This window comes from Haliaeetus albicilla, chromosome 6, assembly GCF_947461875.1.
Source record: "Haliaeetus albicilla chromosome 6, bHalAlb1.1, whole genome shotgun sequence".
Lineage (NCBI taxonomy): Eukaryota > Metazoa > Chordata > Aves > Accipitriformes > Accipitridae > Haliaeetus > Haliaeetus albicilla.
Window position 1 is genome coordinate 16,868,240 of NC_091488.1, and position 15,110 is coordinate 16,883,349.

General features: G+C 41.8%; 1 protein-coding gene across 6 annotated transcripts in view; it reads right to left on the reverse strand.

The window, feature by feature from the left end:
• LOC104312569 (interleukin-10 receptor subunit beta) overlaps nt 1-9,695 on the reverse strand; it is a 32,951-nt gene extending 23,256 nt beyond the window's left edge. For 3 of the 6 annotated variants that reach the window (XM_069785221.1, XM_069785218.1, XM_069785223.1), the window contains exons 1-6: nt 9,538-9,695; nt 7,906-8,237; nt 6,254-6,350; nt 2,807-2,848; nt 2,359-2,488; nt 2,004-2,167 (exon numbers count right to left, since the gene is read on the reverse strand). In XM_069785221.1, the coding sequence (XP_069641322.1) occupies nt 2,004-2,167; nt 2,359-2,488; nt 2,807-2,848; nt 6,254-6,296 (379 nt within the window). In that variant the 5' untranslated portion in view covers nt 6,297-6,350; nt 7,906-8,237; nt 9,538-9,695. Of the gene's footprint in view, nt 1-2,003; nt 2,168-2,358; nt 2,489-2,806; nt 2,849-6,253; nt 6,351-7,905; nt 8,238-9,537 lie in introns of those variants that run through there. The other 3 variants (XM_069785222.1, XM_069785219.1, XM_069785224.1) reach the window with 3 other exon arrangements.
• Between the last annotated feature and the right edge of the window lie 5,415 nt (nt 9,696-15,110).

Below are 15,110 nucleotides of genomic sequence, written 5' to 3' on the forward strand. Positions count from 1 at the left end.
AGAGTTTGCATTTCACTTTTGTCTCTTCCAGAAGCATGTACATTTTGATCAAGGCGGAGACTGGTCTGCCAACCTCTGCAAAATTCAAGGGAGCCATATACATTTGCTAACTACTTCTATTTCTGAAATAGGGTAGAAAGCAAAATAAAAAGTTTAATGCTTAAAACAAATGTGAGCTTTCATCTACTCTCAAACAGGAAAGCAGAGAATTGTAGAATCATACAGGGTGGAAAAGCCCTTTAAGATCACTGAGTCCAACTGTCAACCGTGCCCACTAAACCATGTCCTGAAGTGCCTTGTCTACATGCTTTTTTAATACCTCCAGGGACAGCGACTCAACCACTTCCCTGGGCAGCCTGTTCCAATGCTTGACAACCCTTTCAGTAAAGAAATTTTTCCTAATATCCAATCTAAACGTCCCCTGGCACAACTTGAGGCCATTTCCTCTCGTCCTATCACTAGTTACTTGCTAGAAGAGACCAGTACCCACCTCACTACAACCTCCTTTTAGGTAGCTGTAGAGAGCGATAAGGTCTCCCCTCAGCCTCCTTTTCTCCAGACTAAACAACCTCAGTTCCCTCAGCCACTCCTCATATGACTTGTGCTCCAGGCCCCTCACCAGCTTGATTGCCCTTCTCTGGACACGCTCCAGCACCTCAAAAAGCATGTCCTAGTCAAACGGTTGCACACTTACTCCTTTCTCATCTTTTGATTTAAGTTACAAACATTAGCTTAAATCTGGTTACAGTCAAATGTGGTTGTTCTCCTGGTTCTTTGTTATGAAGCCTTTCTGTCTTTGCTCAAATCCATCTTTCAAGAGGAGTGAGATTCCACCATAGGTATTTGAAGGTACACATCAACTGCACCCAGTACAGAAATATCTCAGAATATTGATTCTTTCCTATTCAGGCACTGTAAAACAAGAAAAGACTACAGGGTTCATCTAAGTCTTGTGCCCTGGAAAACATAACTTCACTCAATGGCTTTGGTTTGAACTAGAGAACTAATAGCAAAACATCCAATTTCAATTTACAAGTTGCCAGCTATGGACAATCAGAGCAACCTGACAGTTTGTTCCAGTGGTCAATTCAAAATATGCCTCTTGTTCCCAGCTAAAATTTATCTAGCTTCAGCTTCCAGTCAGGGCATGCTGTTATGTTTTGTTTACAAGACTGAAGAAGCCTGCCATCATATTAACTAGTGGTCAACACACCTTCTGATCCTTCTCTTTATTAAACTAATGGCTGAAAGACTGAAGGCCTCCACCTCAAAGGGATGCTAATAAATTCTTCAGTTATCCTTGCAGTTATTCCCCCCATCCCCTCCAATTTTTCATCATTTCTGAGACTGTAAGTGGACACAGCAGTGGCTACCTCTGTGCTGAATTCAGAGGTAACATGACCTACTTCTCCTCTGTAGTCCTCCAATTGTTCCTCAATCTCTGTTATTTCAAAACTGAATACTAAGTACAAGGGGGAAGCCACCTCTAGCCTTAGAAGATGTCACAGCTAATAAGCTGCTTCTTTCAGCAAGAAAAGGGAAAAGAGCAGGCTGATGAACAAACAAGTAAATCTCTTCCCCTACACCTACTGCAGACATGGTATTTCTTTAACTCTTAACATTGACTACCTGAAGACACAAAACCAGTGTTGTTTTTTTTAAAGTTATCTACCTTATGCACTTAGAGATTTTTGCTTTGTGCTTGTCAATGCTTGACACAATGCTATTTCCTCTGTATTTATGTATATATTTTACTTCAAAACCAGAGCCTCGTCCATTTATCAGAACTACTGTAGCCACTAATTTTGGAAAGCTATCTACGTATCCTGTGTCTTGTAACTGATGTGATACATTGTACACAAATTCATGTTCTCTTAGATAAAGGAATAAGCTACTGACCAAGTTAGTTTGGAGTGTCTTACTGTAAAGCTAGCAGAATAGCATTTCTACATCAGCTACGAATAAAAACTACTAAAATGAGCAAATGCAGACAGAGAACTTACTGTCACTAAGTGGCATAAAATGAAGTACAGAAGAATTTAACACTTCAGTTCCTGTGAATCTCTGAACCAATACAGAATAGGAAGCGAAAATATCTTTTAAATCGTCTGTCAGATTACAGGAGAGCTGTGTAATATCTGAACATTGTTTAGCAGTCTTCCAGTTCCTGTAAATCAAAACAAGTTTAAAAAAGATCAAAATAATCTGTCTGGATTCCCTGATACAAGAAAGCATGGCAGGGGAGAGAGGAAAAGCATTTCTGAGTAGAAAAACAGACAAACAAGAAAACGCCAGCCTTAGTATTTTGAGTCAATAAACATTAAAAGTAAAATTTGTGTCTTATAAAGTAAGACTTGCCTGCGGTCAGTGTACAGCACACGATAGTATGTTGGCACAGTTGGATCACTTTTTGCCTGCCAGGACAAAATGTGCTGAAAATTGTAAGATTGCATTTGTAGGTTGTGAGGTGGCCCTCCCAGAAACCTTTCTAGAAAGGGAAAAAAAAAAAGAACCAAACAAAAACAAACAACCCACCAGTATGAATGGCAAACAAATGTGAGATTGCAGCAATTCTAATAAATAAACCCAATTAGAGCAGCCCAATATTTGCCCCCAAATAAAGCAACCATAAAACAGAGTTCAGCACAATAGAAACAACAATGCAAGGACTATCCTCCTGTATTATATTTCTATTAAGTTCTTTCTTCAAAAAGCATGAAGTTTTAAAATGATGCTTGGTGAGAACATGGCAAGTTTTTTGAACTGTGTTAGGAAAAGCATTTGAAAAACAATAAAAACCTCTTACCAGGCAAGCTGCAACAAGCTGTAGACAGAATGCTGATATACACTGAAAAATGAAACTATGTATTAATATATTTGTATGTCTACAATATCCCATTATTAGCCTGCTATTGGCAATATTAATTTGCAACAATAGAGATGATACTCAGTATTCCCTTAGTGGAACTGTTTCTTTCTTTCACATTATCTTCCTACTACTTTGCTCTACCCTTCCCTCCTTCCTCAGAGTATGCGATGTCCCCTTCCAACCTCTATTATAAATTCACAGCTCCTAGGAGCTAGCTCTTCAATAACTACACTGTGGTTCAGGCTTATGCTGATCCCTGCCAGATGAGGGTCAAGACTCAGTGTGAATAAGCGTACTTAAGATGTTCCTATCAAATATTGTCTTAGAGGATTCTGACTATATTTCAGGTAGCTCAGTGTCTATTAAATAACTCTAAGTCACGACAAGAATCTTAAAACCGGTCTGGGAAAAGATACTATTACTGCTTGAAGAACATTATTGAATCAGCTTCAGCAGGGATTCCTCGAGACTGTAGTCTAACAACTTTGGTATATTACTCACTGTCTTCAGCCAGCTAACTCCTATAACTCCCTAGTTCAGGCTCTATTTCGTAACTTGCTCTCTATTTTGTGTCCTGTTCCTGTAACATTTCCCTGTGGGTGTTTAACTCTGCAACATCCTATTCTCTGCCTGCAAAAGAAAAGAAAAAACACCACCAACAGATGCTGCAACACTTCTCCTGTCACAAGGCGTGGTTAAGGCCACATTCGGCCTGTCAGTTCAACAGAGGTAGCAGGCCAGCAGTGTTTTGGGTATTGTCACATTTTTGGATAGAGGGTTTAGGTGTCAAGACAAAAGAGAGTTCATGGAGAAAAGTTTTAGGGAAAATAATGAAGTCACTTTGCAGATATTTCCATGGAGTTCGTCTAAAGCAGGAGAAAAAGCATGCATGTTTGAATTAAACTAATAACTTCTTTGACCAACTGAGTATGGGAGTCAGTAAGAGGATAGGTCACAAAACGCCTTTAAAATGAGGACAGGAAGTTTATATTTGTCACACTCTGTCAGTCAGGCTGAACGTTCAAGTTATCTCTTGAACCCAGCCTTCTTGCAGATTCTGACATTCTAGAGGTCCCCACATCTTCTTGTATAACCTCCGTAAGAGATTGTTCATCCAGATTCTCACTGTATTCAGAATTCTTTTCCTTGACCAAGTCAGTCTTGCATCATGTGCATCTTTCCAGCATGGTGCTTCACAGCATTCTTGAAATTATTGTTCTGACCCTTCTTATTTTTTTCTCAAGATCCTTTAGCTCCCTTCCACTCTGAGTGCAACAAATATAAAAATAATTGTCTTGACACCTAAACCCTCTACCCAAAAATACAACAATACCCAAAACACCACTGGCCTGCTACCTCTGTTGAACTGTGCTGATTAATACTGCCTTAACATGTTTTTTTATTCTCATCTCACTTAGAATGGTAACTTCTATAGCATGAGGAATGTCTTTGACTTTACGTTTGTACAGCAACTAATGCAGTAGCACTCTGGTCCACAACTGAGGTTCTCAGGTGCCACAGTATGATAAATTATAACAGAACTACCTGATGTGTCAACGAGACGTGCCACAGTAAGAATGACTGTGAAAAGAGAAAAGAAATATGGGACATGCCTCATAAAAAATTAAAACAATCTTTATGGAGATCTACAAATAATTGATAGGACAGTACTATTACAGAATGGTTGACATTGGAAGGGGCCTCCAGAGGTCATCTGGTCCAACCCCCAACTATGTGAAACACAGTACCAGAAAACATGGTCCTGGTGAAGTAGAGGGGATTCAGAATAGTCGTGGGTCAGTGGGAACTGCCCCATCCCAGACAGACTGGGAGAATTTCCTAATGGATTAATGAAGTTATTTTATGATCCTTGTCTACTTTTGCAGAGAGTACTGGAAGAGGAAAGGAAAAAACTGCTACTCAATTAAAGAGATATCTGCACAGAATCTATGGCTGCAGAGAAGTGATTTAAAAATTGCCCTTTAATCAGGAGTGGGCACACACAGAAGCACACACAAATACACTTGGGTACCTAAGGTTGTTGAAATCATTTGGGACAGATACTTAACCAAGCATCTCTTATAAATCTGGCTCTTTGGACGTCTGTATCACAAACAACTATGCTCCCAGCATCCCTTCTGAAATTAGATGCAAAGAGATTAAGCAGCTCACTCGAGCTGCACATGCAGCAAATTTACATTTCCACAAGACAGAAAACTCATGTCTCTCAAGCTTCATTTTGCCATTCAAACCACAAACATCCTCTCTCGTATGCCCTCCTTTTGCACTTGTTCTTCTACATTATTACTGAATAATAAACATCCTCTTAGAGAAGTGCAGTTAAAAGTACAACAACTGATTTCTTGCCATGTAGTAACAGATCACCTATCTGGAAAAAACATCCAGTGGGTGTAACAAAGCAATACCTTAAAAGTTATTATTCTTTACCTGAACACAAGCTCAGATTTGTAATAATTTGTGGCAGGAATTCTCCCTTCTCCGAAAGGCACACAGCCCTTAGCACATTAAGGCTATCCCCATTACAGAAACAGACAGTGTCAGTGCACACTCTAGTAACAACACACTTCATTGGAGCCAGACCTTCGGATTAGGAGATGCAAACAGTCTTTTGCCATTCTCTCTTATGCCAGCCACCTCACATCTGTCAGCTGTCTTGCTGATATATTTCCTGTTGACATAAATGTTTTTCTATTCTGTCCATATTTGTGATTTTTAAATGCCTCTCCCCTATCAAAATCAAATTCTATTCATCTAGAGTTCAAACTGCCTCAGAACTTTATTTTAACAAACATGTTTAGCGAAGATAGTTGGGAGAGTTGCAAAAATTTGTTTGTTGCACTTCTGTAAGTGACGCAGACAAGAAAAAAAAAATCTTAGACCAAGTAACTAGGAAAATTAAGACTGGAGAAATAAAGATGGTCTGTAAACTGAATGGGGAATCTTCTTTACCATCTTATCCTTTTTACAGAATTAAATGATCCTATCCAAACAGTTTCTCACTACACCTACAGCTCAGCCAACAAACTATGTTTGTTGTGCCTGCTAATCCAGAAACTGAGGAGTCCTGAAAAAAATTAGAATAAGAAATGAAAAACAACACATCCAACTAAGAGTTCACTGGACATTTAGAGAGGCAGAATGCAATATGCTGTTTCAAAGCATTTCTTTCTCACGGGAAAATCCTGGTTTATGTACAGAATGGGGTATGTAGAATGTAATATACTAGATACTTGATTCTTTGAATTATTCCAGGGAGAGCTCTATAATAAGATGATGGTATTTTACTTCAGTAACTCAGGAGGAGTGTTGGTGAAAAATTAGCAGTACCACTCGTCTTACAATATAAAGCTATAGGCAACTTACCAAGTTGACAAAAATGCACTGGCCCACCCATCGGTGTTTCCATAGTGATTAAGAAATGTAACCTACTGATTGTGAAATGAACATTTTGCTTCTGTACCTGCAAATACATTAAAAAAAAAAAAAATCACATTCAGCAAATCATCTTAGTACATTACTTGCAAGTAAAACAATTTCTATGTATAGAGAATTATTTTAACCTCTTCAATGTTTGGGGGGAGGCAGTGGTACTGCAACAGTTACTGCTGGGGGGGGGGCAGGTGGGCAAGGATCCTCGGATTAAACAGGCAATTTTATGACAATAGTACTTTCCTTTTTTCAAGTGGAAAGGGCTATTACCATTTCAAATAAATACAGAAAACATCGTATGATTATTTGTATTAATTTTGCATGAAGATAGCCTCTGAAAATTCTATGCCACTTACTCCAACTTACTAAATACAATGAAAATAAACACTGCTTGGCTTTATTTGAAATATTACAGGAACTCATCACTGTTGCAAAAAATGTTTCCAGAAAGACAGTAGATCAAGAGGGAGGTTCGGAAAAAAAAAATTTATAAAATTATTAATTATAAGGAAGTTATTAAGTTTGTTACAATTTTTTAATACATAAGACCTATTAAAATAGTCCATCTCCTCAACATTATTATTTTACTCTATTTATTATCCTCAGAGCATTAATATTTGCAGGATCTGGTTTTGAATTACAGGCAAAGTGCTAAGGAACAACTGTGAATCTATAGATGGCCAGGCAAGGGTATAACTATTTCCAAAGAATCTTCTCCTCAAGTTTAATACAAATAAATTGGGTTTTAATTTAAAATGGTTTTAAAATACAACTTAAATTATTTTTTCTGCAAAACAAACAGCTCAAAAATTAAAATCACGACAGAGCATACTATGGTTAAACTTAACACAGTATGTTAAGTCAGGTGAATTAAAAAAACCCTTATCCGAGATGTGAATCTTCCCCTGCTCAAACTTTTAGCATGACTATAGGAAGGCACTGGATAAATGTTAAAAACCTGTAGCTGTGCAACTGATAATCATAACTCCACAGACAAAGACAATGTTCTTTTCATTTCAGTTTGGTTCATTTTATTAACTCATTCAAGCATGAGGAATATTTAGGAGAAATAAATTATCAGTCTTCCTCTTTTCAATCAAAATTAAAAACGATGGATGAGAAAATAACATTTACTAGTTACAAAATCTTTAAGTTTATCACTGATATCAACAAACTAGAAAGCAATTAAGTCACACATATCTATCAAGTCCATTTAGTTTTGTCACTAGTGTATGTGACAGACGGTAAAATAATTTGACTTTCTCATTCAGATCAAGCTTACAGATTAAACAAGTAGAAAAAAAATAAAAATCTTTCTACTGCAACAAGGGTACCAGCTTTGTTCATAAGTCACACAGAAACCTAATGACTGTGAAGGTAACATCATTTGACATTTTAAACAAACAGTTACACCTGCAGGATCTGATTTTCCACGCTGTTCAAAGTTTTCTCTTAAGGGGAAAACTTTGAGGATCCTGAATTCACTTAGGAAAATATTTCCTTTACATCTTAATCCTTGCAATTAATCACAAGACATGTTCAAAGCACTTCATATATAGTATTATGCAATCAATGTATTTGCATACCTTTGATCCTTGCTGTACATTCTGTCACGAATAACAACTATTCCACTCTTGGAATCTGAAGCAACTCGTGCATGGCTCTGTATGCTGAACAGCACATGTATCTTACATGATGCATATTCAAAGCCAAGTTATATGTTTAGCACCTTAGAATATGTAAGCAAAATGTGACAAAACAGGTTCATCCCCGAGTTTGCATAGTTGTCTAAATCTGGATGTCCTCTGCAGATCTATCAATGCCAGTGAAATTCCAGAGGAAATTCCAGGGAAAAACCATTTCTGTCAGAACTCTGATTAGCTTTTGTTACTCCTCCTCTTCAGAGCTTCAGCAATCCCTGGAAAGAAGCCATGGAAATACTAGTGAGTCCAGCACCCACTCACCTCAACAGCCCCGGGCTCTCAGTAACTCCCCTGAGAGCTGCCTGAAGCCCCCAGCGCTTTCAAAACTCAGCTTCACGCTTCCACGTCATCTTCAGTGGCAGCTCATTTTTAACTGGAGTTCAGGCTGGGTTGTTTTGTATTTGCTTCCAGTCAGAAAAAAAGCAAGCTTTGAAGTTTTGAAAGTCACTGGCTGGTACTTCGGAAAAGCTCCACACCAGTAAAGCAGAAAACACACCCTATATTCTTTGAAACAAGCAGGTGGTATATTTATTTATAGAAATCTACTTATCAGAATATTGAGCGAGAGACAGAGAGAGGGACAGAGACCACAGGAGATGTTTCAGGCAGAGAAGTCAGCGGAGGAATGTTCTAAACCTACACAGGTAATACAACGTATGGATCAACTCTACTACTGAAACCATGTGAACCAGGGAACCATGCTGTGGGTTGCAATGTTATGCCCACTCTCTATTCCTGGCTTTGCTGGGGGACTTCAGATAAGTCGCTTCTAAGGATACTGAAATCGTGTAACCTTAATAATCCAAGTGCCCTAACCAGAAGTCCATTTTCCATACACTGCCAGGCGTGCTCCTGGTGAGCCGGACGTGCCCCTGGAGGAACCAGAGTGGGACATGCAGCATTAAAACATCCCCCCAGACTGCCGCGTGCCGCTCCAGCGCGGCAGGGGGGACAACGGAACCGCACTTGCGACAACGGGACCGGTCAGACTCTACCGTTGCCTGTTTTTCCTTACAAATTTCTAGCCTCGAGCTACACGACTACCTGCATCAAAACCAGCTACACCGCACCTCGCAGGCTACCGCTGCGACCAATTTTGCATTCACTGACACTGCCGCAGAAAGATTCCCAATAACCCGCTGTTTCTATGTGCGATTCGGCTGGTATTACGCCAAAACGTGCTGCGGGGAGACGGACTTCGGCCAACAGCGACCTCCACAACGCGCCCAGCGAAGCCCTAACGGAAACGAGAGACCCTTCCAGGCAATACCCGCAGCCGACCGCGGCTCAGGAAGCCAGGCCTGGCGCCCACGGACACCTCCCCTCGCCGAGGGAGAAGGGGGAGCACCCCGCGACGCTCCGCCGACCGCGGCCGGCCCGGGCCCTGGGGCGGTGAGGGGCTGCCCCAGACCTCGCTCCGGCCGCTCTAACGGAACGCTTCCATCGCCCACACCACGGACGGGCGGCCACCCACTAAGGAAAAGAGGACACACGCCACCGCCTTCCCGGCCGTACCTGGCAGCAGGCGGCATCCCTGCGGGCTCGGCTCCGCTCCGCGCCGGCTCCCCACGGCAGCCCTGCCAGGCCGAGGGAGAGGTGCCGGGCACGGGCGCCGGACGGGAAATGGCGGCGGCGACGCTGCGGCGCAGGGCGCGCGGCGGGCCCCGCCCCCGCCGCCGGCCCGATGCCGGGGTAGAGGGAGTGGGGGCAGGGAGCCCAGGGTCTGGGGCGATGTCTGTCAGGGCCGCTGGGCCGCGGCCGAGGGGCGCCGGTTCGTCCGGAGCGGGGTCTGCGCCTCGCCGGTGGCCGGAGGCTCCCCTGGCGAGCGAAGCACAGCTTCCCTCCCCACCCCACACTGGCGGAAAGCGGTTTCTGCTTTTGTTTCGCTTTCTTTTACCCGCCCCGGTCGTTGGTGCTTGTCGTGAAGGGAGTCTGGGCAGAAAGCTGCGAAAGCGCTTGCTGATCGCCTTCCTCGTCTGCGGTCTCCTTGGTCCTTGTGCTGCTGATCAGAGTTTTGTAAATACTTGCCTTAATGGGCACCCAAATGGATGAGGTGTCCTCTGGCCAAGTATTTTCTGATAGTGGAAACAGCAGTGATGTGGTGTTGAATATAGCCAGTATCGTGTCATGTGAGGGGTCTCCATGAGAAGATCTTGGTACCTACCTGAGGCGAGCGAGGGGTAAGAAACCGTGTCTGGTCAGCGGCCGTGTCCCGCTGCACCTGCAGCCTCACTGACTACACCGCCGTGTCCGCCGGCCTCCGTTTCCTCACTGATGGGGACACGTGTGATTTGGGGAGTTGTTTGGAGGTTGGACATGAGGCTATGCTGCATCTCCTTGAGCCATACAAGGCAAAGCAAACCTGAGATTTCCAATCACCATCTTTTAGGCTCCTACAAACTTTATGGTTAAGTGTATATATTGCTTTAACCCATGAGTAGCTCAAAAGTAGTGAAGACAGTTTTTCTCCATTTTACTTCATGAAGAAATAGCCTTGGAGCTGAGATACAAACTGAAAAAATCCCAGTTCTGACTAGAAACTCCAAGCCGGGTAAATTCACTGTATGTCTTTGCATGAGTTTGTCTCATGAGTGAGTATTAGATGTGGCACCATTGTTTGTATTTCTTGATTCTAGTTTGTCATGGTTTAACTGCAGCCAGCAATCAAGCACTACCCAGCCGCTCGCTCACTCCCCCTCAGTGGGATGGGGGAGAAAATCAGAAGGGTAAAAGTGAGAAAACTTCATGGGTTGAGATAAAGACAGTTTAATAGGTAAAGCAAAAGTCGTGTGTGTAAGCAAAGCAAAACAAGGAATTCATTCACTGCTTCCCATCAGCAGGCAGGTGTTCAGCCAGCTCTGGGAAAGCAGGGCTCCATCACATGTAACAGTTACTTGGGAAGACAAATGCCATCACTCTGAACATCCTCCCCTTCCTTCTTCCCCCAGCTTTATGTGCTCAGCATGATATTGTATGTTACGGAATAACCCTTTGGTCAGTTGGGGTTAGCTGTCCCAGCTGTGTCCCCTCCCAACTTTCTGGGCACCCCCAGCCTACTTGCCAGTGGGGTGGGGTGAGAAGGAGAAAAGGCCTTGACTCTGTGTAAGCACTGGCAGTAACAAAATCATCTCAGCATTATCAACACTGTTTTCAGCACAAATCCAAAACATAGCCCCATACTGGCTACTTTGAAGAAAATTAACTCTGTCCCAGCCAAAACCAGCACACAGTTCCAAACTAACTTTTTTGAAGGGCAGAACATTTACCTGGAAGCAGAGTCTGGAATGAAAATCAGAAGGAAAATTGAAATTTTAATGATATTCTGCCTTAATAATTTCTGCCACAATAGTACTGTGCCTTTTGGTATGCCTACATCTGCTTTATACCTCTGACACTGCCTTCCCATGGCTCACTCAGCTTCTGCCTATCCAAACATAAAGGTCTCCAAAAGTCTAATTTTTATTATGTTGTTCTTGTTTCCCTTGCTCCTGCATGCATTTCTTTTCTTAAGGCTGTTTTACCTGTGAGCCTTTCTATTTTTTGTTATCTGCTTTTTCATCATTATCTTTAGTGAAACCTCTTCCCTATTTCCTGCCATCTTTGCAGAAGTTCCCCCAAACTCTGTTCTTTCCTGCTATCAGATGAGTTCACTGGTTCTTTTGCTCTCTCAGCACTTCATGCTGAAGATGCTGAAATTTAGCTGCGCTTTTTTTTCTCTTTACATTTCCTTCTTCCTTTTGGTGATCATTCCTTGCCTCTCCACTTCTTTAAACTATAAATACAGCAAAAAGTGAGATCTCCAGCTTTCTCACCAGCCTTCCTCATTGTCCCCAGTAATAATGCTGTCACTTGGTCATCCAGTGAATCTTCTGTCTGGCCTAGGTACAGGAGGGATGAAGCAACCTTCAAATCACTGGCTCCATTGCGTGAGGGGGAGAGAGTGGTGAGGGAAAAAGCTTAAGTGAGCAACAGCAGGAGGGGAAAGTGTTCAACAGCTTTGGCTCATGCAGGAATCAGCTACTTTGCCTTTGACTCTTCAGATGCAGGGACTCCTTCACCTGCTTGCCTATCTACCTACCTTGTGATGAGGAAGCCAGCAAAAAGGAGACCATATTATGGGAGATTGTTATTCACCAATATTTTTAGGGGTAAAGGGAGAAGAATTTTTCTGTGAGGAGTAAGGACACCGGCCTTCAGCCTAAGTGATTGGCAAAAAAGCCAGAAAAACCTTGAAAAAGGAGCCTTTCGGAAAAGGTGTAGCAGAAGATCCAGTGGATCAGGTTCCTTTTTTATAGGTGCCCAGCTAGTGGCCGCAGGGAACTGTTTACGTCCATGCAGTGATGCTGAGTAAGCTTGTCTGTAAACCTCTTACAATAAAATTGCAGTTTGCCACATTAGTTGTGTGCTGGTATCTGTGTTATCCTTTACCCATGCTGAAAGCCAACTTCACAATCTCTGGTATCACTGAATATTTTAACTTTAGGGTATGTCTTTTTTTGCCTTTGTTTTTTCCTTTCCATGGCTGCTGGCTCATTCTTTTTTGCTCAGACTAACAGAGAGTACCCAGCGCTGAATTGTTCCCTTGGCTGGTAGCATACCCTTGAGCTGCAAGGTTGCTGAATTACCTGAAGAGCACTTGATCCGTTTCGCAAGTTAAAATCCCTCTCACTTACATGTGGTATCTGTTAATGTTTTGCTTTCTTCCGCCATGCGGAATGTTTTTCTTTATAACTAGCCTCAGGGTCTTTCTTACATTGTTTCCCATTCCTGGAATTACACCCTTCCTGCATTTGTTTATTTTTTAAATAAGGAAACACTTTCCTTATTTGGACTAATTTTTCATAATACCATACTTGTTATTTCTATTTAAGTAGGGTTTTCCTTCCATGGGCTTCAGAGCCCTTTGCAGGGGATGGGAAAGTATTATTATTTCATAGGTGAGATGACTAAGACAGAGAAGTAAGAAGGTCTGTTTTCAAAGGTGCTTGACCCTCCCAACCCTTGGCGATTTTAGGGTGAGTTACAGGTTATTGGCAGTCCTTGTAACTAGGATTAAAACCAGATATTACTTGTCCAAGGTTATCCTGTATGTTGGTGGTGAAGGAGAGCTAGAACTCCGTTTTCACAAATTTTTGATCAAGTCACCAGGTCGTAGCTATTACCAATATAAATATAAATTGCCTACCATAATTAGCTGCCTGTGACTTAGAGGTAAATGTATCCTTGGGTGCTGATATATTACTGCCACCCCTAGCCGGTCCTGATTCTGGAGCACTCGGCAAAGTACTTCCACTCAGGTACTGACCCAATGCAGATGGGGAGGAGGGTAGGACTACAAGCAAGGAATAGTGAAAAGGTGGCTAGTGCAAAGTATAAAGCCTCTTGATTTTGGTGGCTCAGCTTGCATTTTGCATGAAAGAAAAGTTGTGCTGAAGCCAATTCCCATGAAAGAAAAATGTATTGATGCTCAGCTCTACCAGGAACAAGATTCTGTAATGAAAACTCTGGTAGTTTTGGGGAGTTTGGTTGGTTGGTTTTGGGTTGGTTTGTTTGGAGTTTTTTGGGGTGTTTGTTTTGTATGGTGTTTTTTTGTTTGTTTTTTGTTTGGTTTTTTTTTTTTTTAATGTAGAGAATGTCTCCATCTGTTGCACTTCAGGTAAAAAATTACCTGTAGAATTTGTAAATGAAATGGGGAGCCTGACCTTGGGCTTTGCCATAGTAAACACTGGCATTCTTCAAAGAAAATTGGGAAGAGGTTGCACAGGCTAAATACACTGGTATGGGAGACAATTATTTTCTTAGTTCTGTTTGTGTGTGTGTGTGTGTATGTGCACATGTGTTTATACATAAATATATATTTGTGTGCATGTAACTGGTTGATCAGTTGCTCTCTGAGAGATCATCTGATGCATTATTTGCACAACGTCAATGCTGGATGAAGAGCAGCTCATTACATGTGAAACATGCCGTGTGAAGCTGATACTGGGGAGAAAGGAAGGCATTTTGAGGAAGTAACTGAGATGCTAAATTCCCTATTCAATGAAGGCATCTGCCCTCTATTTCTGTTTCTCTTGTAGCAATATAAGGTTACATAAAATAATCTGGAGAGTTCGCTGTGGTTAATCTGTTATGATGAATCAAATTTAATTTAGAGTCAAATTATTCCTCAGGATTAAATGTACTGCTGCTAACCCATCAAATACATGATTGTTAAAAGAGCAGGAAATTTTAAAACTAGATTCAAAACTAATATAAGAAAGGCAAAGTTTACAAAAGGTTAACTAACATAGAACTCACTGTCATCCATTTGTTCTGTTCTGAGCAGAGAGAGATGGCTGCTCTTTAATTAGGGCAATGGCAGAAACATTTCCTTCTGTGTTTTAGTACTTTGAATTTGGAGCAGGAATCTTAACACACAGTGCCTGCATTAAAAGTTAGATTTTAACACTGGTAAAGTAAGCACCCTCTCTTTTCAGTTGTCACTTTGCTATTCAGTTTTTGAATGCAGGCTGTCTGGGAGAAAAGTCTCATCAGTCTAGACCAACACAAGGTCAGACCATCGCTGTCTGTGCAGGCCCCAGCTTACAGAGATTGTTCAGAGGTCCAAAGTATTCTAAGAATATCACAACAAGCCAGCCTGGGACATGACAGAAAGATCATCCTGTTCCTCTCTGGAGCTACTGTGGTATCTAGACAAGCCAAAGAATTGCCAGCTGTGGGCAGGTCTGTGGGTGGAACTGCTGCTGTAGAACTGGAGGAGTAAGCACAGCAGCTAAACACACATGGCAGTCCCCATGCTGTGCTGCACAGGATGGTAGTTCCCAACCTTTTTGGAATAACAGACCATTAACACACCTCTGCTCTTGTGGCTGCTCAGCCTAATTGTGCTCAATAGTTTTTACTATTAAAGATGATCATGTGTGTATGCCATAACCCAGGACAGGCAGTAGCATGAAAATAATTCAAATGATAATTTCAAAATAGCTCAACAAGCTGGTATGTATCATGAAGTTTTGCACTGGTACATCTGTTTTTTTCCCTGATATGAAGGAAATTCCTAGTGTGCACATAGGTCTTGTTTGGCTTGA